The sequence below is a fragment of the Centruroides sculpturatus genome, unplaced genomic scaffold, assembly GCF_000671375.1.
Source record: "Centruroides sculpturatus isolate CEXI.00-Female unplaced genomic scaffold, Cexi_2.0 scaffold395, whole genome shotgun sequence".
Classification (NCBI taxonomy): Eukaryota; Metazoa; Arthropoda; class Arachnida; order Scorpiones; family Buthidae; genus Centruroides; species Centruroides sculpturatus.
Genome location: NW_019384792.1, coordinates 306,046 through 329,550, shown reverse-complemented (window position 1 = coordinate 329,550; position 23,505 = coordinate 306,046). Strand labels below are relative to the sequence as shown.

The window sequence follows — 23,505 nt, the reverse complement described above, 5'->3', positions numbered from 1 at the left end:
AACGACGAAAATATATTTTTGAATGAACACGGCAATTTTTTTATAACGTATTCGAACTGTACGGAAAGAATGCCATATTTTTGTTCGAAATATTTTGGTGGAATGATGCACCTATGAGCGTTGATATATTTTTACTTCAAACAGTTTACGTCCTGGCAAGCGTAATTGACAGACTGGCTGCTTTTGCTTCCGTGTAATGCTGTTTGTATTCCACTTTATGATTAGAACTGGTCTTTAAACATTTCCACTTGTTTCTAAAATAATAAAACTTTTGAAAAAGTAAAAAATGTATGATACGAGACAGTGAGAGTAGAAATGAATTGATGTTTTCTATGAAAATATGAAGATGATTACAATGAACGGAAGTGAGTTTTACGACGTTTCACAGAAGAAACAACTATAAATGACTTATTTGAAGTGGTGATTTGCTTTTTATCTTTATATTACAATATGAATTTATGTCCATCAAGTCTTTGGCTCTATGGCTATGCATGCATACCATCGTCGTAATAAACCTGTGTCTACCCACTTCTGTGTGATTGATCGAACATCAATAGTGTAAGATGTCCTCCACGGAGCCAAACATTTGGTGCTTAAAGATTCATTAGATTTTCTTAAAGTTGGCATCGAAAGAGGTGTCGTGTTTCGATCTTTTTGCGTAAGAAAATATACGAATTATTAAGAAGATACTATATTATCTTAATATTAAATAACCAAATATTTTCGTAAATTTTTTCGAAACATTATTTTAATTAGCATATTATATTATTATAACTTTTAATAAGATATAATGAAAAAGTGATATTTAAAACTTTAAGGAATAAGAATTAGATTTATGTTAATTAACGTATAGTTATGCAAATGAGGAAGCTGAAATCGACCGATAAGAAGAATTCGAGAGCATTGTGGACTTCTAGTCACGTGCTTTTGGATTTGAAAGATTTTTAGGAAATTAGGAACATGAGTGACAGTGAAGAAATACAGGAAGTTAGAGGTATTTCTTAATTAATCACGTAACATTTAAATTTAATTCGTTTCCATGCTATCGCTATTATAATTAGTTATAAAGAGTGAAATTTATACACTATCGATATATACTGTATTTCCGAAAGAGAAAAAGTTATTGGACAATCAAATTTATTGTCTCAGCTTTTGTGAAATCACAAATGGTTTTAAAGCGTTAAGAAGGGTGTAATATTTGTCATTTTACCATTAGGAGTAGTTACAGTTTTAAATTTAATGACTCGCAGTCTAGTAATCTTCGATATTGTTTTAATATGATCTAACTGTTTAAAATTGTAAAAGGAAGCGCATGAAATTAGACAAATACATCCCGGCTTGTGAATTTGCAATTAGTGAAATATAATCTGTTAACAAATCTACGGAAACACAGAATGCATTGAATCTCTAAAAAAGTAAAATTCGACTTAAAGAAGTTTGAATGTATCCATAGTTTTCTGCTTATAACTTATCAAATAAAATCTGTTTCTTCTATTTTCAGGCAACAACGCTATACCACGCTGTGTAGGATGTGGACACGAAGCGTGGTCTGATACTTACGGAGCTTACGCTTGCAGATCTTGTACGAATTTTTTTATAAATTCCATTGTACACAGAGAAACTCATACGTGTAAAATAATATTAGGCTTGACACACGAAGGATGTACATTTTGTAGACTGGAAAAATTATATGCCAGCGGATTAAAACCGATACGATACGCCAACAATGATGGTAATACATGGTTTATGAAAGAGAAAATTCCTCTTTTGTCCAAATGTACAGCTTATGACTATCCTCTAAATGTGATCGTTGAAGTATGCATTATGCTTTCTATTCTATATATATTTTTTCCTATTAAAAATACGATATAATAATAAGTTGCTTTTTAATGTTATTTCGTGTAGAATCCTGATTTGAAAGGATATGTAGAGATGGCCGAAACGTACGTTACAGGAAATATGTTAACCTATTTGTTTTTGTTTGGATACTATTTACGGAACAATATGATAACAACAAATGAAGTATGTCCTACAATTGAAATTTTGTATGTACTGTTATGTCTTCAATTATTTAATTTATGATTTTACTTAAGGAAACTGCAATATTCGATTTTGCTGCGAGAGGAGCGCGTATGGTAGGAATTTGTAAGTCAATCCACGCTCACGACGTATTGAAAACGCGGTATAGTTACATCGATCCTTACAAGTGTCCGATTAAAATCTATCAAGATATACTGATGGATGATTTGAATCTTTTACGTAGATTTCTCGAAGTATGTCAAGAACGTCCCCCGAGTGAAACGGAAAGAGATAGATATATAATAATGGTTTGCATATATACATTTATTACTTATTTTTTTTTTTTTTTAGTTTTAGTCTACTAACGATTTTGTTACAAAATTTTATTTATTTCAGGGTGAAATTCCATAAACGCCGTGTCCGAGATATTTACAAGAAATTGCCAAATGTATTGAAAGAAGTGTATAAAATGGAATAAAGAAATTGGGAACAAATGTCACGTGAAATCATTTGTAAAAGTTTATATTTGGGTTGATGATATCTTAATAATGCAAAAAACATTTTTGTAATAATAATCTTACATTTTCTCTGTGATGTGATGTTAACTTTTATTGTATAAACAAGAAGATTGATTATATAAAATATATAAATGTTTGGTGCGCTTTTTTCAATTTATTGAGTATTTTGTTTGAATTATATAACAATCGTATGTACCTAGGATTGCGGAAAGGAAAGTCTTTTAATCAGCTTTCCTATCCTTGTCCATTTTGACATTTTTTTAAACTCAAAAATGTGCTTTATGTGAGAATCTGAAGAGGAAAGCAATTAAGTTAATCCCTTAATTAAAATATTATAGTCCGATTCTAGGGAGAATAAAAGGTCAAAATTAACCAACTTGGAAAACCCGCACACATTCTATTTCTCCCGATTTCGTAATAGATTAGACCGATCGAATATATCTCCAAGTTAAACAATTATTACTAAGGTCTCACTAGAAATTTTGACCTTTGTCACCTCCAGCAATTACAATAATTCCGTTTTTTTTGACAGCTGTTATCAAATTTATGAGGTAGAATGAGTAGTCATACCGGATAGAAAGAGGTAATAAATTTGTCGAAACATTCGATTTTTATAACACCCAGACGTTTTTATAATTTTGTCGCGAATAGATCTTTGTAACTTACAACACGATATTGCCATATTTAGTCATAACTTTGTAACCTTAAGTATTCTAGTTTTAGGTTGATATTAAATTTGTTGTTTTGTTAAAACACTGCCTAATTATTCGGAAAGCGGACACCTATCGACTTACTCGCACCTCTCCACACGATTTAAAAAACCTTCCTAAAGCCATCCTCGACATCGAAAACGGGTTTTCCCAGCCCGCGCCGAGTAAGTGGAATTTCGGGAACAGACCCTGCACCCCCGGCTATCTCGCATTTATTCCAAAACTAAAAATGTCTTGCTGCTGAATGATGACATTTCGCGTTGTAATTTGAAAAGTTGGCTACTTTTGGACTATTTTTTTTGAAATTATTTGGCTACAAAAGCTAAAGACATCTGACAACTCTGGTCTACGTGTTAAATGTGCCTTGTTTGCATTTGTTTCGTTCGTTCTAAAATATATAGTATGCCTGACTATACTCACTTTTTTAGTTTGGTACTTGTTTTGTTAAATCGTTTATCGTTATACACATAATGAGATGTGATGAACGCAAAAAGTAAGTGCTGTTATCACCCATAAATAAATTATGGAACCGACAAGAAATATGTCCAAGCGATTATGTTCGTATAACAAAAATTGGGAAAAATATTACGAATGGTTGGCGGCAACTGTTAATCCACAAGAAGTAAAGTGTAGTATTTGTCATGAACAATTTGCAATTAGATTGGAAAAGATTTTCTTATTTTAGTGGAGATAATGGAAATTATAATTTTGGAATAAGGCATTCTTTATATGCTAACATCCTTACGGTTTTATAAAAACATTATAAATGCCAATAATGAGTAAAATCGTTATTTAGTCGGACCCTACAAGATATAAAAATCATTCCCATCTCTCCAACCCTCGATCGTTAATCATTAAAGTTTAACAGCATCAAATCTCCCTAACACACAAACCTTCCTGCAAGATTTCAAAATTTTTCGACAAAAAGAACGGGAGTTAAGCTTCGTAAAGGGTGAACAGAAACGTGTCCTCCATACACACAAACATCGATACATGCAGAAAAATTCGGGGGTGTTTTCTGTATTTCTCGATGTTTCGAGATCTCCCGAGTCCAAAAATGTAAAAATTTTGGGGGTTATGTTTTGACCGATCCCATACTTTCCCTATGTTATATAGTAACGTATATAACAGCCGGAAAAGTAAAAATTCAAATTACTAGGGAGAAATTCAGTTCTATTTAAAATTTCTGAGCAATTAAACTCTATTTAAAGTGAGGATTAACCAAAAATGAACTTTCCTCAATCGCTGTATATACATTTTGGTTATCCGTTATTTTTTACGATCTGAACCAAACGACGCCATTGATTTTTGTCAGCGCTTGATAAAGTTTAGTTAATGAAAAACATATTATTTTCACTGAAAATTATAAATAGTACTTTTTCTTTAATTTCCATGCTGTTTTTGAAGTCCCCAGTAAGGTTCGAACACCCACGTTAGAATGTTAAAATCTGTTGAATCCGGGAATACGACGTTTTCTCTGACGATTCGGTTACGAGTAGAACTTGCAACAAGAAAAGGATCAATGGAGAATTGAGAAGAGATTTACCGGACCAATCGGACTACGCAACTCTAAATGCGAACCTTAAAATACTCAGGTACTCGACACGTTTCTCTCGGAGCTCTTCTACCCTAAGTGTGACAGCTGTTTTGGTTCACCGAACTCTCGGTCCACCTTTCGAGTGTCATCGAACCGTCTGCCGCTTCGGACTCGCTACAAGTAACTGTATGAATGAAGATCCATGGGTCCACCACACAGAACACCTTCGAAATGTCATGGCTCCGAGATGTGCAGAGTGCAAGGTGGAGGGCATCTCCTTGCCCCTTCACCCCACATTCTTCATATCTTAGTGCCATGTCCAGTACCTCTCCACCCCACGCTGATCAATTTCTCTCGCCACTTTGAACGACTACTCTCTTCCTCTAAAGAAGACATCGACCACCCGTTTCCTACGATATCGGATCCGTAATTAAGCCTCTCGAGTGGTCCTCACTCGTTGAAATATTTTTTATCCTTACAAGACGTGTAATTATTCGATAACAACGATGTCTAACAGCAAGCAATAACTGCTAAAATTCATAGCTAGCTACCAAAATTAATAAGCATTAAAAAATATAAAGCATTTTCATAAAAATAAATAAACTTTCTAAAGTAAAATTAATTTAAGAGTTGTGTTCTATAACAAAATAATAAAATGACTAAATAAATGTTGACGTCATGTTTACGGTCATTAAATTAAACATGCTATTTTTTATAATATATGATTGAAATTTCCTTATATTTTAAATCGATTTTATTTTTATTTTACAAATATTTAATGAAAAATTTACAAATTTACACGATTGTTTTTGATTTTATTTACATTTCAATTGTCTAAAGAATTATATACATATAATCTATTTGAGCACAGGTAGCGACTCTTTCATAAAAATTGTGTTAAATCATTTCCGTTATTATCACTTGCATTATTTATAATTATTTTAATCATAATATAGAAGAAAAAGCGAGTGATGTCTGTTTAAAAGTACTAATGATACACACAACTTCACACACAGAAATAAAAGAGTTATTCGGTTATAAGTAATAAACAATACAATAACGACATATATACATTCCATAATAATTACTTGAACACTTATTGAGCACGTACAATCATTATTCTTGCGCCATAGAAGGCAATATAACCACGAATCGGAAAACACCTACAGTATAATAAAACTCACAACGAGTTACGTAACCTTCCTGGCAAGAAAAATTAAAATTGTGGTGGCTTTATCTGTTATGATATTTTATTCAAACAATTTTTCATATTATTAATTATGTTAAAATGGTAAAGGACTAATTCTAAATGTACAGACGAGCTTTATAATGTCGGATCCCACTTGAGATATCACACACCACTCCCCTTTATCTTCCTACCCCTCGAGCTTTAAACACCAAAATTTAATAGCATCAGTCCTTAAATACACAAACCTTCCTGCAAAATTTCAGGATTTTTCGAAACATATACATAAACGGATACTAACATCCATGCAGAAAGAAGACACCCAAATTTATTGCATTTCTCGACGTTTTAAGGTCTGGATACTAAAATATAAAAATATCCAGAAGGGTTATTTTTTGACCGATCGTCACACTCTCCTCTGTTATATATGATGGGTGAGGAAGTAAAAATAATATCGTAATTTATTGTATTTCACATTCGATTCCATTTGCTCGGAGAACTAATATCCAAGTTTCATTATTGGTGTTTTAATTAATCCTATTCGGGTCTTTTTTATTACATGGTTCAATATAATAGGAAAAATTGCAGCTGCCCACATACAAAATTACTAAGTTTATGGACGGATAGTATCTTATATTTTTATGTATAAAGTAATATTCTTCTTGTATACAAATGATACAGAATATGATGACTATACTAAAAGTTATTATCTGAAAAACATTTTATGTTTGACACTCGACAATACTTTTATAGCAAAACCAATATAAAAGATACTAAAGGTTTTACATTTACAATTTTTTCCAACACTTACAAAGTACTGTCAGTCACGTAGATAATATTAATTCCTGTACTTTGTGTCGTGGATGTGTTCGTGTTCCTCTCTGTCTCCTTAGCGTTGGTCTTTGAACTCTTCCATTTGCTTCTTAAATAATGGTACTTTTGAAAAATTCTATCGATCAACGAGATAATTATGGGAACAAACGCTATCCCATGAATACCTGCGATTATACAGGCTAAGATGATAATTTTAATGGACAACAGTGTTTCTTTTTCCGAAACGTTTAACGCCGCTATAATTGCGAGTATCGTAGTCATACTACCTTGTACAATGGGAGTTGCCGTCATACTTATTGCATTCTCCAAACGTTTATCCGGGCAATTCTCTGCGGCAGATATATACGCGCAGGAAACGTGTGCGGCGTAATCGACAGAATACCCGATAACAACAATCAGAACAGACACAGAAGTGATATTAAGCCCAACAATTAAAAGGAACATGAAACCCATAACACCGGCTCCTACCGAAATTATGCTGAACAATACACAAACGATACAAATGACATTTGGTAGCATGGTGCAGGATATAATAAAAACGGTGAACAACACAATGCATAAAGTCTGAATGGTAGTTGTAGGTATGGCGTCGAGAATATCGAAATGGTAAAACAATGGATGATACACGACAGTGGAGAAGGGAAAAGAATTCAACTTTTCTCTAAAATTATTAAATTGATTGTAAAAATCGCTTCCGTTCTTCGTAATGTTTGTTTGAAAGAAGAAACGACTAGAAACGATTTTCGTGAAGTTGGCGTTGAAAGAGATGTCGTGTCCGAATCTTTTCGCTTCTGGAATGCGTAAGAATAATTTCCGAAGTACGAAAATGAAATCTTCCGAGTTTGTAAGATTATATCCGTTGATAAAAGAATTAATTCTGTTGTCCGAAATAAACTGTAAATAGCTTCTGAACCAGGATTCGGTCAAAGATCCAGCGATTAGAGGATCCGATTCGAGAGTTTGTAACATATCTTCCACATTTCGTTGAGTAATGGGATTTGAATAATCTAATTCCTCTGTGATGTACAATTGTAATCTGTACTTGTATTGATTGTAATACTTTTCATTCGTTTTATGATAATAATATCGATAAGTGCCGTGAACTAAATTCATGTCTAATTCTTGTTCGTAAGAAAATTTTGTTAATCCCCATATCGAAATTCCCAAATAAATAAAATACACTAACAAAACAACGATTGCTGTCAACCTTTTCTTCATCACTTTGTTAAAAATGTCGACAAATTTTGTGAGAGTGACTATGGGTTTGTTGTCCTTTTCGTTCTTCGAATCTTCTGGACGTACGAAACAGAAAATTCTCTGTAATAAAGTTTCGTTTTCTGAAATTAAAAAAAATGAAATTAATGATTTATAATTTATTTTGAAAAATAATAAGCCTTACCTGATATAATATAAAGTAGATAATATTCAAAAATTTTGATTATTTACTTAAACCGAAAATATTGGTGTTTTAAATTGAAGTGTATTGAACAATGTGTTACGGAAGAGGTTTAAAATAATGTTTCTCCTCTGGAGAGTTTAATCCGATTAACGAAGTCTATCGATAAAAATACTACTTTATAATATAATTGATGTTTCAGAATTCGGGAATATAATTAACGAAACAATAGAAGGTTTAAAATTCTTTGTATAACAGTTTACATAGAGCATCTAATGGAGGTATAATAATTGGTCTTTATTAATGTTTTTCAAAGGGGTTCCTACGAACCCCTAGGGTCCTTTGAACCGCTGGTGGTCAGTGGCAATTTAAAATTAATTCGGGGGTGCCTACGTTAAGGGAGTCTGAGAAAAGTTTAATATAATGTTAAATGATTGTGACCCATTTTCAATAAATATTACTTTAAATATCTAAATGTGTTATTTATATTTAATTTTTACGTCATCATTCACCATTCAAGACATCAAAGTTAAATTTGTAATTTTGCTATTATGTAGTTGTGTAGAGCTATTTCACTCGGGATTCATGGTTAAATTTTTCCAATGAGAAGGGGTCCGTGGGAAAAATAAGCTTAGGAATCATTAGTCTTGATAAAAAAGAATTTATAGTTAGTTATGGGAACACTAATTTAGGTTAATGATGATTTTCTAATTAATATTTTACATGTAGTAAATGTGTTTTTCGTAGTGATTATGGTATCTGTTTCATTCGGGTATTAAAATCAACACTTACGATAGGTGTTGATTTTAATATTCGAATGAAAGAGCCGGAACATCAATCTTCTTTGACAAATTTTATGAAGTTAATAAGTTGGAATCGACATTTCATTCAAGTAAATTGTTATACGAGACTTGTGTTAACTACCATCTATTAATTTGAAATAATTATAGGCTTACTTCCCGGTGATAAAAGTGAGAAGTTTAACTTTGTGTCACTTTGATTTAGTTTCGGTTCCACACCATTTGTTTTGAAAGAAATTACTCATTTCTACGTCATGTCGGTGTCGGGTTCTGATCGCACAATCAGTTTTGACTTATTTGTGTATCAATTAATGGTTAAAGAATTTTGAAATTCCGTAAAGCGTAAAGTTTCGAAACTGGATATTAATGTCGCTGATTCATTTGATGTATTGTCAAACTTGTTACTTATTGAAATTTATATTGATAAATTAAGTCTCGATCATTTGAAATTCAGTTAAAGCAGTAACCCAACTAGGCATAATTTATAGCAAATTGTAATATTTTTGTTTATTCTATGGAAATTTTGTTTCGGGACTATTTAGTAAAAGTGAAAGAACTGCAAATATACTCAACAAAATGCCTATCTGTCGAAAGAGAATGTCGATGATGTAGATAATTCTCGTCCAATGTATTTAGTGTCTGTGATCGATAAATTATTTAGCACATTTCTGAGAATAAGGAAATTTACGTGTTAGTGTACGCAGATGGTGCAGTTCTTAATTAAAAGAATAATTTAATAACCAGATGTTGGATATAATTTCTGAACACGTTTATTTGAATCTTCCATTTTAGTCTTTTGCATTATTTTTTTAACAAAAATATACTTCATTAAAAAGAAGTAAAAATGCAACCTGGACTATGAGTCTTTGTTAATCCATTTAATTGTAACCATATACTGTTAATGCCTGTATGAAGATATTTCATTCGTTAGTTTATTTGGTGTTATCGTGTTGTGCACCTGTTTGAGCAATGCATCGTCTTTAAGAATTGTAAGATTTCTGTATATTTTCTCATAAAGTATTTAAGCTTTCAAGAAAGATAAGTTTATCATCGTTCTGGAGCTTGGTGTTCTAAAGTTCCAGCTGGTGTTTATTAATTTGATAATTAAATTTTGGAAATGCCAATAAAGCATACTAATCAATGTTTCGATAGAATGTGTAATTTAAAATTTGATATTTTTAAATATTAAATAGCTATAAATATGTTAAATTTGATAATAGATCTGAGTAAATAAACGTTCTACATGTTACATGTACCTTAAAAACTCATTGATGTATATCTTACCTGGAAATTTTATGAATATCAAGGAATGTAAACGATATTGTTCCGCTCTTCCGCAAAGAACTAGAATGGCTGCAACGAAGGTAATTTGATAAACATAATCGAAGATCAAACACACCGCCATAAACATGCAAAATTTTTCATACATAGGAATAGTAGCGATAAATATTCCCGCAGAAAAGGAAGCAATGTTGGTAAGAGAAGTAATGGTGATAGATACGCCCGATTCCGAGAACGTTTCGGCCATTCTTTCTTGCACAGATTTCGTGGGATCGGTTTTCATCCACGCTTTTAGTATGACAAATGTATCGTCCATACCAATACCTAAAATTAATTTGAATACAAATGAATATATACGTAAATCTATTTTCTACAAATTATTAATGGTCGAACTGTAAAACATAATAATTTTATAATTAGAACATAATTATAAATAATACTCGAATGATGAATGTATCGTTATGTATCAAATTCTGATATGTTGAATAGTCAAGTACTGTACGTAATAATATTTTAACTTCTTTTAGTCTTTTTTCCCTATAAAGTGGCTATTTATCTTCAGATAAGAGAGAAATTTAATGTATTTTATTATATTGTAAATGATATTTTTGTGTAAAGAGTCAAACGAATGATTAATGTAATTTAATATTTACCCCTTTCATCTAATATACGTAGAGGTTTAAATCATTAAATAGGAGAAGCAATATATAAAACAGTTTATATGTGTTGTAGGTGTGTAAATTAAAGTTAAATACAGATTTTTAATTTAAAGGTTCGATATGAATAGAATAATCAGGTCAGGTGTACTGAAAACATCAAGGTTAATGCTGTTTTTTTCGCGAAAATAAGTACACTCGCACTCAGTTTTTTATTGCTATATTTATAAATTACTTACCTAAATTGAAAGTAACACGTTCAATAACAATGCCATTGCAACTTATAAAAAGATATATACAAATATAGACACGAAAATATGCGGTATATACATACAATTGAAGGTCGCAGTTAAAAAAAAAATTTACCGGAAAAGTCATATTGGCCATAGTATAAAATGATAGGCCTATACAATGAAAATGTCACTGCTACGAAGGCCATACATCTCAGTGTAATGCCGAATTTTATAACTTTTTTACTGTATTTCCCTGATTAGACTTATTTCCTCGTATCGCTAAAGGTACGAGATGTTTATGTTTATTTTATGATGTTTANATGAAAATGTCACTGCTACGAAGGCCATACATCTCAGTGTAATGCCGAATTTTATAACTTTTTTACTGTATTTCCCTGATTAGACTTATTTCCTCGTATCGCTAAAGGTACGAGATGTTTATGTTTATTTTATGATGTTTATGTTTATTCAACTTATAAGCATTTCAGATTGTATTCTAATAAATTATTTAAAGAAAAAAAGAAATGAAAGTAAAGCTCCTAGAGTTTCTGTAATCCGCGATATTTTTAAATGACCTGTAAATTATATTCATGTATTGCTGAACAAAAAGATAATTAACTTAACCGAAAACAAGTTTTTCCTCATTTATTATCAACGATATAGTTAATTTTTAAACTAAAAATAAAATATTATCTGATAAATAAATCACGCAAATTTAATACACGAATGAGAAAAATCTGCTATTAAATTCATTAAAATAAATTTTAAAATAAAAAATGCTGTACATTATATTCATAAAATGCTGGAAGATTTATAGAACTGTATTTAAATTATGAATCAAAATTTGTACAAAATTCCAATTTAGAAATGTACAGTATATCTAGACTTAAAAGTAATAAATTGTAACAAAATTTCGAGCATATTTTAATGCATTTTAAGGGAAAAAACATTTTTATGGTAGATTTCTAATTGTATTGTTAGAAAAATTCACATTTGTAGTATAACCGTTTAGATTTACATTCGAGCAGAGATATAAAACAAGGGATTACACTTAATAAATCCAATTAATCTGGAAAAGATCGTAATTCGGTTGCCTAAATAATACGATTTCTTGACATTTTACGAATTTAATTACTACTAATGGATAACAGAATTACTATTGTTTCACGCAATCGACTATCGATCTTATCGAAAACGTAAATTTATAATCATTTAAACCTGATACGAAAGGTAAGAGGCGCAGGTAATTATACCACACTTAAATTTAAACTTAAAACATACGATACAATACCGCCATACAATATATAAACAATACGATACGGTTGTAATCTTTGTCTGCAGTCTTATCTGTTTCACAATAAAGTTAAAAGCGCAAAATAAAACGACAGCGATTAAAAGTAATCCTGAAAAGTTGGGAAATAACTCGATATAACAGCCATCGAATGCGGAAAAAACACAAAGATATTGACTTTCGTAACTATATTTCCAGTCTGAAACCTAAATAGCAAACTTTTCTCGTATATAACTTAACAAGAACATAAATAGAATTATAATCGATGACATAAGGAAATAGAGTCATATTCAACCTTATTATATTTTAACCTAGTTTCTGATAATGTTTATAAACACACAGTCACAACAATAAAGAAAAATTAGTTCAAGTGAACTACAATAAAAAGAAATAGAAGAATAACTATTACACTCCAGTCAGAGGCAATAGTTAGATAAGTATGAATTATTCGTAATTTATTTTCACCACTTTTCTTTAAAAATATTATTTTAAATTTCATAAATAAAGTCGAAGTTTTTTCGGATTATTCCATAATTTAAATTGACCCATTTTAGGTCGTATTCTTGTTTTTTTTCGTATTTTAAATAGGTTTTTTATTGTATTTTAATGGAAAAATTTAATCAATTTTAATCACAGAATTTTATTGATTAAAATTCACAGAATTTTAATCAATAATTGTTTTATAAAAAAGATTAGTATCGTCAATATTAAGCAGAATCAGGCTACTACACAGGACTTTTTAATTTAATTATTATTATTTTTTCAGAATTCTTGACTCAGAATTCAATGAAGTAATATAACAGCTGATTTACTTGTTAGGCATTGATGGTTACACTAATTTAAATAGTCTTTATTATCAAAACCTAGGTTTAGACATGGCAAAACAATTAACGACAAAATAATTGAATTTCATACTTTAACAGTTATAAAACTTTCAAAACTAAACTTGTAGTGTTTTTTGATCAATGACCGTTTTCGGGCTTTGCACGCGATAAGGTTTAACATAATATTAATTGATTAAATATACAAAACGACTTACCTAAAATCAGAAACGGAACCATTGTTTCCATAGGAGACACTCCAATACCCGCATACTGTAATAAACCAAATCCCGAAATTATGCTCATCCCAGTGGATACCGAGGACATGATTCCGGTCCAAGGTTTACTTCGCAGAAAATCTGGTGTTAAACAGCTTACAATGGTAAATGTCATCATTAATACAAGAGAACTCGGGATATATTTAAGGGTAGCCAGAAAAAGTTGCTTTTTCGATTCGTCCCTGGAATGAGACACGTCTTTATTAATTTTAATATAAGAAAAGTTCAGTTTATTCAACGTGTCCACGAATCGATTCTCCCACTTTATGGCTATTTCTTCTGCTAATTTATTCGAATCGTATAAAAAATAGAACAATTTAACAGACTTGGCAGATAATACGTAACCTTCTTCGTTCAATTCTACACCACCCAAAGTTAAAACGTCGTAATTTCTGCTAATATTGCCATTGGGGTATTTCAAGCGGAATGTATCACTTTTGAATTCTTTAAGTTTGTTTTCTAGCAGAAGTATTTTATTCACGTAACATTTTCCTTCATTCTTCGCGCATATATCTTTGTATTTCCAACCTTCCTCGTTAATAACAAAGTTTTGAATTTCTCGATCCAAACTTACGATTTCTCGAAAGATAAATTCTCGAAGAACCGATCCTCCGTCAAAAGCTTGGACAATGACAGTTCCGTAATGAATGTTCCGTAATACTCTTGCCGGGTCGAAATTACGTTTAAAATTAGTGGGAAACAATTGCATCAATCGTGATTTGTACTTGTCGATAATTCCTCCGGTTGGAACTATGGAGTCTTCGTCTAGATCGTGATGGAAATTTTGAAGTCCCGTTGCTAATATCAGTGTCACGAAAATGGGTACCGTTATATACCACGAAGTATTTCGTGAAATATTTATTCCGTGTTTTTGAAATGCTTGAGAAAGATAATGGTAAGCAATTCCAATCATCATATTTCTTACCTGTAAAATATATAAAAATCGGTAAGCCAATATAGTAATACTTATTTTAAATTAATTTTATTGAGGTGTATATCTAAGTATCTCGCTAGAAAATATAGAAATAAATTTTCTTCTAATTTAATTAATTGCATTTAAACTAATATCGACAAATTATATTTAATATTAATTAATATTTATTCATTTATTTACAATATAACTGGAGTTTTACTAAGGAATATCGATAGGTTAAGAATATTTAAATATCGTATCTAAATGGTATAAATATATCGAATTATGTGTTCAGAAAGATGGATAAAAACAGCACGAAAATCATAAGCTTAATTAAATTCCACAGAGATATTTATAATTCTTATCACAGCTCTAACGAAAATTTTTAACAATAATTTTATGCTGTATTATACATTAAATATACGTGTATAGGCCTATTTCTATCATAGCCAAAGTGTAAAGACACTAACTATTTATTTTCAAAAGTAAAAATAAAGTAATATATACAAATTCTTTTAGTTACTTAATTTACTTTCACTCGAAATAAATACAAAATTATTTTACTTTCCGAGTGGCTTAAAGATAATTAAAGTAAAAAAATAAAAAATAAAAAAATGAATACTTACCCCGAAAAGTATGTCAATATATAATATATTTGATAAGGAAAAAGGAAGAACTTTATTCAAATGGATCGATATCAATAGCAGCAGCAACTGATGATGCTATCACTTAAAGAGTAAAATAATCCGTTCATGGTAGTGAAAGTAAATAAAACCGGAAATTGAAATTAGTGCTAGTGTACCGTTTATCAAGATAACGGTTTTAGTACATTTTTTTAAATGTTTATTCTTAATTAAAATTCATTACTAAAGATAAAACCCGATTAAGTGAGATTTACGAAAAATTTGGGTCACGCACAACTCGATCGCCAATCCTGTTTGAGTGATCGCAAGGCTTTCGTTGCAAGGTTCTCTCCTCTGTCAGTTACTATTGTTTGGTACGAAACTACCGTTATGATAAATGCTCAACGGCTAATGATCTCAACAATAGCAAAAACGTCAAATATGCATAATAAAATAAATTCTTTTTAAAACCTTACCTTGAATTTAATGCAAATTTAAGATGAAATTTACAATAAATCAATAGAATAATTCGCCAGAGCTTTTTAAATATCTTCTTTGTTTTACTACTAACAAAAAATATTTTCTTCCTATTAAACATTCTAAATTATTTTACCTAAAGTAATTTATTATAAATCAAAATTTGAAATTAAATAAATAATTTTAGGAATTGTTACAAGGATTTTTTCCCATTGACCCAATAATGTTAACGAGATTCATAAAAAAATATGAAGGTTAAATATATAAATATGCTTTATGATTATTCTTCCTTTTATCTTAATTATTGAAATTAAAGTTACTTTAAACGAATTCTATTATATGAATTTTTATAACTTCATTTTTGAACTTTATAAGTGTCATTTATAGGTAATTTCGCTTACTTATAAAAATTTAATTTTTAAGATTCTTAGTATATTTACATTTGGCGAGTCATTGCACCCGGAAAATAATGTATTTTTTATTTGCATCATTCCTTTTTATTTGTTTAAACAGACAAATTGCTAAAGGTCGTTCTTTAATAATAAAAAATGATAACAGAATTCACCTATAATATCAAGCAATTATATAAAAATAACTTATGTACACATCAACTAACTTAAAATATAAGGAAATCTTTTCTAAAAATAAAAAAATATATATATTAATTTTAGAATAATTAAAACGTATTCTATAAAATGTCTCTACGCTACAACACCTCTTGGGAGCGTCATAAAACATTGCTGTATTTCTTGGTCGAAAAATTTTATTTGATTTTATTGTTTATTATACGCTTAAAACAATATTTTTCATCCATTATTTTGTATTATTATATCCTACTTTAATTTTTTTTAGTACAAAGTCGACCCCCCATAACACTCTTGATAATTCCGTTTTATATGAATTGCATGTTGTACGAGTCACTTAGATTTTACAAATACGTGATCCGTTCACAGCCCGGGACACGTATTTGTAAAATTTAAGTGACTCGTACAACATGGAATTCATATAAAACGGAATTATCAAGAGTATTATAGGGGGGTCGACTGGTACAACACAGTAGTTCATTTTATCGTATTATACGTAATTTTTCTCGGTACTCGGAAAACTGCGGGGGGGCATTAAATCTGGCAGAGGTGGATAATGCGTCAACGTATAATTCCGGGTTCGAACCCAGTTCTGGTCGGATATGTCGGATCTCATCCCCACCCCGTTCCCATCATTGCGATCTAGAATTTTTTAAAAATATCACTACAAACAGCTTAATTATTCTCTATTTGATTGGTACTAATATTTATCTGCGGAATAATATTAAAATTTGTAAAATATCTGTTTTTAAAATTTCCATATTACATAAAAATATTGTATAATAAAGGTCATCTATTCGAAAAATTACATATATTTACGTTTTAATGCTAAAACGATTACGAAAGAATAGTGTATTAATCCAACTATTGTTAATACGAATTTAAAACTCGTCAAAATGTCGGGGATTAAGTACAGTTGTACCGCTCAATGTTACGAGGTTAGAAATAGTACGGCAACTAGGACATTATAAGCGTGGTATAAATACTTATTGTGTTTCAAAACCGGTTTTAATATAAGATATTAAAATCCGACTTTTGACAAAATAATTATACTAAAACTTGCAAAATATTATACACTCGAATAGAATTACGGATAATTGACATCAATGAAACCTGCTGTTTCTTAAATTCAATATTATAAATACAATAAATAACGTTTCAATTATAAAAATAACTTTTTAAAAAATTAATGAAAAATACAATAAAGTTATGGATTATTTAAAATTCGTACAGCAGTATTTTCGTGCGTATAACCGGCATAAAATTATTAAAACGACAGTAAAATCTTCGCATAATCCGCTTGTAGAACAATGGATGTTGCATAGGGACGAGTTGGTAATTTTAATTTCAAATCGGTGTATTGAATGCCCTACGCATGGATAAGAAGCAGGTAATAGTACGAAGATATGGTAATTTGTATATTTACCTATGAAAAATAGGAATTAACAATAGGAATGTAAAGATGTCAATGACGTCCGAAATAAATGTATGCATACTTTGATGATGACTTAATTCCGTATGTGTTTATTTAATGCTAATTCGATAATTGAATTGCATAATTGTTTTGAAAGATTTTATCTATTCTGTACACAATCTTTCAAAAACTTTATAAATTATTAAATTCCTTTCACTTAAATTACATTTCTCAATGTCTCTAGCGAGTAAAACAGAATTGAATTTTCTTATTACCAGACATTTTGCGCTGCTTGCAATTCGAGGAGTCCGGAAACTAATGATGAATAATGCAAACATTCGATATTGTGTTTTTTCACAGTAGAATGTTTCCAAATTTATATTATCATTACTGAAATTAATCATCGTTGATCGCGTTAATTGATTAAAAAATTGAAAGAAAAAGCCACATAATACTTTTGTTTTTAGTATGATATGATGCAGAGGTGGCGAAACCTTGACACGAGAAGAGCCATATATTGCCTATCATAAACTTTATCTCTTCCGTTCTTATTTAATAATGGGTTCATCGACGTTTTTCCAAGTATTTTCATTAGTCATATTAAAATAAAACCGTGTACTGCATCGTCTATATGAATAAAGAGCGTGCCTAAGCAAATTGGAAACGTAGAACACAGTGCGCTGGTTGTACGCTTGCAATTTGCGTAATATTCATTTGCTTACAAAAGAAGAAGGAAGAGTTTCATAAATATATTAAAGCGTAAGAGTTTTCCTTCGAAAGAAAAATTTCAGTTAGGATCTGCCTAGATATTAACTATATTCAGATTTATAAAAAAAATAATAAGTTATCCGGAATTTATATAATAAATGGAGAGATGAACCCTCTTTTAAGAATTGCTATATTTTTCTTATTTATAGCAATACCTATAAAAAATTGTACTATAGTATGCTGGTGACATATACTAACACAAGTATTAGTATAAAGATAATAAATACATAAACAAATTTCTTATTAATTAACAAAAACATATACAAGTGGTTCGTCTATCCCACATCACTATGGTTTAGTTGGCCCATGCTATACGGAAGAGATAGACCCGCGTATAATGGGAATAGGAAGGAAACAAAAAATTAATGATAAAACTTTATTGTTCTGTTTAGTACATTTTATACATAAAAAACGTTTATGCCAAATTAAAATTGTGTCACGTTCATCTATTACGGTACTTGTTAAATCTTATTTAACTTTGCTGACTTGATTTAAGACTTTTTTCCACACAAGTCATATTTATTGCCATTTGTTTATCATTAAGTTATTAATGTACTGTAAATGCGACATTGTACTTCGACGTTAGTCATACAATTCTGCTTATTTCTGTATTAAACCCAAATATATAAAAATGTTCCGTCTCTCCCGAACTTAACCTATATAAATGATGTAAGAAAATTAATGAATAAATAAACATTTTCACTTTTTTCCGTTTTTATTTCCAAATTAATATTTACTTTTCTAACAGTAGGTTTATAGTAGATTATATATGAATATATGAGTATGGTCTACTGTAAATTCAACCGATCAATATTGATAATTATAAATTTTTATGACTAAATTACACGAGCTTTATATAAACATTTGCATATTTTATGTGAACTTCTCGTGAAATGTCAAGAAAAATATAAAAAAAGCGTAAAACAGTGTTTCAGAAACGATAAAAAAATAAATTGTTTAAGGACGTCTTACTTTATAATGCCAACTCGAAAATACATTAGATTTGACCGGAATTGTGTGTGTTTTACAATAGACTGTCACTCGATGGAGGAAGTAATGGCGCCCTTACTTTAACTAATAAACAAAATTACGCGTTTTTGTTTATGGTATCGTTTGTACAGTACGGAACGTGCTCTTCTTTATACGCTTTGAAAATTTTGATTATTAATTGTGTCCACTCAACAACGAACACCGAAATACAGCGGTGTCTTCGAATAATTAAACTGGATCCAGAGGTGAGGAATAATGGGGATCGTGCTATCTCCAATAAGATCGAACTTATGACGATTTTCTTCGTTATTAATATTTACAAATTTTTTATAAAAGCCATTCCCACCCTCAAAATTAAGCTTTTCGCCATTTTATAATAATATAAATTTTTTATGATAAAATCTCATAACAGATGGCGCCACGCACAATTTTATCTCTTGCACGGGAAAGTTACGGAACTAGTTGGGTCTTTTTTTAATATGAAAACTTCATCGATCATGTATCAAAAATTTCAGAATAATTAGCATATCGAAAATACTGATTTTTCACTAAATACCAAATAAATGAATATTAATTAAACTATTCTTTATTATTTTTTTTACTGTAATCAAATTAAAATCATGGCGTTCCAAATGAAAATAGTGTACTTCTGTAAGATATATAAATGAAGAATGAAGAAACTGTTTTCGCCCACCAGCGGCCGAGTGGATTAAAGCATAAGCACTGGCAGTTGGTGGTGGGTTCGCTCTTGGCCAACGGGCTGGCCGCAGGTCTTCTTCACGTGTGTAACACCTAAAAGAGTGGTTCAAGGGAATGCCCAGCAGGCATTCTCTTGGTCAAATCGCCCATGTGCCGCGTTGCCGTATAAAACACAAACAAGAAATGGTCTTTATTCCTCAGCTCGATCCTTCAGGAAGAGATAGTTTAGTTGATGGACTTATAACATAGCGTTTCATTTAGATAAAGAGAGTCAATGGCACCATTAGTACTGTAGAAGATAAAGAAAGTTGATGTCTGTCGATACAGTTTTAAGTCATCAAAATTAACGAAAAACACATCAAAGAATAACAATATATATGCCATAAGATTTGATTTCTAATGGCCAGAATCACTGAACTCATGATCTTTGCATCATACTATCAGTTCTTTAATTAACTAAATGCATAATGAGTGACGCTTCAATTTTTCGAAATAAGGACTGTAGAGCATTGAAAAAGATGATAGACAATGATCAATCTGATTCAACAAGATGTTAGAAGAAGAGGAAGATGATTATTATAATACTTAATTCACTATCTAAAGATTTTAGATTCTAACAGCACAAAACATCCAGTCCAAGTATGGAAAGCTCAGGGGCCAGAGACTCCAATTACGACCTTCCGGTTTATTTGACTTCAAGCTCCCCTACCCCTGTAAAATTTTCAGTGATCGTCGTATTCTATCAATCTTCATGAATCTCAAACAATAACAGAGTTAGTTATAGTTGTCATATCGATTTCATCGTCGTGGATAAATATTTTGACTCTCCATTTTCCGGGATATCAGAATACAATATGATCAAATTCGTAAAAGATATTGAAATTTAACTAATGAATTTTGTTTTACATCCGAACTTATTGACTTACTATTCAATGCGGCAAATCTATTGTGTAATTTATAAGTCCATCAACTAAATTACAATGCATTTCTATTCTGTATTATTTTTAAATCCCTCAACTAAATTTATTACGTTCGTGCTATTGATGATTTTAATGTAAACCTATTGAACGTTTCGGCAATCTGATACTCTTGATTTATGAAATCTTTGTTTTCCAGTAAGTAAACACCCGTTACTAATCTAAATTTTCCTTTACAAATTACGGTAAGATTTCCAACCTTTGTTAGATTATATAGTAACAAATGTAAATGAGAGTGTTTTCTAATTCATAATTCATTGTCTTAACTGTTTACGTTCACTGTTAGATAAGCTCTAAGGAGGACTTTGTTTTCATGTTTTTCGTGGAATCAAAAATAATAACTCCCGAGATTTTAGTATTTTTGGACACGGAACCTTAAAACGTCGAGAAATACAAAAATGTTGGGGTGTATGTATGGATGCTGGTGTGTGTGGGGGTACGATTTTGTTCACGTACTTTGAAGCTTAATAACTTCTGTGCCTTTTATCGAAAATTTCTGAAATTGTGTACTAGAGGGATTGATGAAGTTAAAGGGTTTTGGTGGTTAAAGGTTGAGGGGATAGAGAGATAGAGGGGGTTTTGTGTAGTATCTCGACTGGGGTTGGATCTAATAAAGCTTTTACTTGTTATTATAATTTACAATCTGTGTTTCATAAAACTAGTCTCTACTCTCAAAATTAAGCTGTTTGGTAGTTTATAANTTTTTATAAAAGCCATTCCCACCCTCAAAATTAAGCTTTTCGCCATTTTATAATAATATAAAATATTTTTAAATAAAATATGATAACAGATGGCGCCACTAAAATTAGAATCGTTGCCGGGGAAAGTTCAGCAACTCGTTGCTGGTTTATTTATGATTAATAGTATTTTCTTGTATTGGCATTCGTAAAACGATTTCTCTATTTTTAATTACAGTATTTATATTCAGTTTATTAACAATCTCTTTTCCAATATTCATACATTTAAAGCCGCATCTGTAATTTGTAACATTTTTAATTATACTTAATCTAGTTAAATTCAAAACATTTTCCTTAATTACTCAAAATTATCGTACTATAAAATAGATCGTAATCTATTTTCCGACTAAACTGTCGTCTGTAAAATATTTTATATTATATTGCGTCTATAACAGAAACTTAATATAAAACCATATTAAAAATTAATTCAGCAGTCTAATTTACAACGTATTCTATAAATCATTATAAGTTACGCACATGTTGTCGATTCCAATTATTTCTTTTGTGGGTTTATTTGTTTTTCTTTCTGTATGACGAAAGATAAAAGAATTTGACCCTTTCGATTTCTCTTTAGAGTAATAATATAATTGGAAAACCCTGTCGATCACCGAAATAGTCATAGGCACGAATGTAATTCCATGAATTCCTGCAATTATACAGGCTAAAATAACAACTTTAATCGCTAACAATATTTCTTTTTCCGAAACGTTCAACACTATTACAATGGCAAGAATAGTAGTGACGCTTCCTTGTATAATGGGAATCGCCGTCAAATTTATTGCATTCTCCAAACGTTTGTCGGGACTACTTTCTTTCGCAGATATGTACGCACAAGAAACGTGTGCTGCGTAATCGACAGAATATCCGATAACAACAATTAAAATAGCCAAGGAAGTCAGATTAAGTCCCAGATTAAAAATAAACATGAAACCCAAAACACCCGCTCCTACCGAGATTATGCTGAATAACACACACACGATGCAAATGAAGTTCGGTAACAATACGGCAGATACGATAGAAACGGTCAACAGCACAATGCCTAAAGTCTGAATTGCTGTCGTAGGTATGGCGTCTATAGCGTCGAAATAGTAAAACAACGGATGATACACGACTGTGGTGAAAGGAAAAGCATTCAGCTTTTCTTTGAAATGATTAAATTGATTGTAGAAATGACTTCCGTTGTTTGTAACGTTCGTTTGAAGAAAGAAACGAGTGGAAATGATTCTGGTGGAGGAAGCATCGAAAACGATATCTTGTCTGAATCTTTTCGCTTCTGGGATGCGAAAAAATAATTTATGCAGAACGAAAACGAAATCTTCCGAATTTGTAATCTTATATCCGTTGATGAAGGAATTAATTCTGTTGTCTGAAATAAACTGTAGGTAGCTTCTTAACCAGGATTCGGTCAATGATCCAACGATCAGAGGATCCGATTCCAATCTTTGTAGCATATGTTCAATATTTTGTTGTATTGTGCGATTTGAATAATCGAGTTCCTGTGTGATGAACAGCTGTAACCTGTACTTGTATTGATTGTAATACTTTTCATTCGTTTTGTGATAATTATATCGATAAGTACCTCGAATTAAATTCATCTCTAATTCCTGTTCGTAAGAAAATTTTGTCAGTCCCCATATCGAAATTCCGGCGTAAATTAAATATAGTAACAAAACAATGATTGCTGTCAACTTCTTCTTCATCAGTTGGTTGAATTTGTTTCGGAAGATTTGAAAGGTAGATATTTTCTTATCTTTCTCATTCTT

The 23,505-nt window shown here is 30.7% G+C and overlaps 3 protein-coding genes across 4 annotated transcripts; 1 reads left to right on the top strand and 2 right to left on the bottom strand.

The window, feature by feature from the left end:
- The first annotated feature begins 544 nt into the window (after nt 1-544).
- LOC111629350 (nuclear receptor subfamily 2 group C member 1-A-like) lies at nt 545-2,809 on the top strand. Of its 2 annotated transcripts, XM_023373242.1 has the most exons (7): nt 545-658; nt 854-994; nt 1,502-1,815; nt 1,906-2,022; nt 2,094-2,182; nt 2,264-2,327; nt 2,416-2,809. In XM_023373242.1, exons 2-7 carry the CDS (start codon nt 961-963, stop codon nt 2,428-2,430), a joined length of 633 nt encoding a protein of 210 aa, XP_023229010.1. In that variant the 5' UTR covers nt 545-658; nt 854-960; the 3' UTR covers nt 2,431-2,809. The 2 variants fall into 2 exon arrangements, with proteins under 2 accessions (XP_023229010.1, XP_023229009.1); XM_023373241.1 differs by having other exon boundaries at nt 554-658; nt 2,094-2,327; nt 2,416-2,805.
- Nucleotides 2,810-6,777: 3,968 nt separating this feature from the next.
- On the bottom strand, nt 6,778-14,476 carry LOC111629335 (patched domain-containing protein 3-like). The gene is made up of 3 exons (XM_023373225.1): nt 13,501-14,476; nt 10,285-10,605; nt 6,778-8,141 (listed from the first exon to the last, which is right to left on the bottom strand). Exons 1-3 carry the CDS (start codon nt 14,474-14,476, stop codon nt 6,778-6,780), a joined length of 2,661 nt encoding a protein of 886 aa, XP_023228993.1.
- A 7,718-nt stretch (nt 14,477-22,194) lies between these two features.
- Nucleotides 22,195-23,442, bottom strand: LOC111629334 (patched domain-containing protein 3-like). Its single transcript, XM_023373224.1, has one exon. It carries the CDS (start codon nt 23,440-23,442, stop codon nt 22,195-22,197), a length of 1,248 nt encoding a protein of 415 aa, XP_023228992.1.
- Nucleotides 23,443-23,505: the final 63 nt, after the last annotated feature.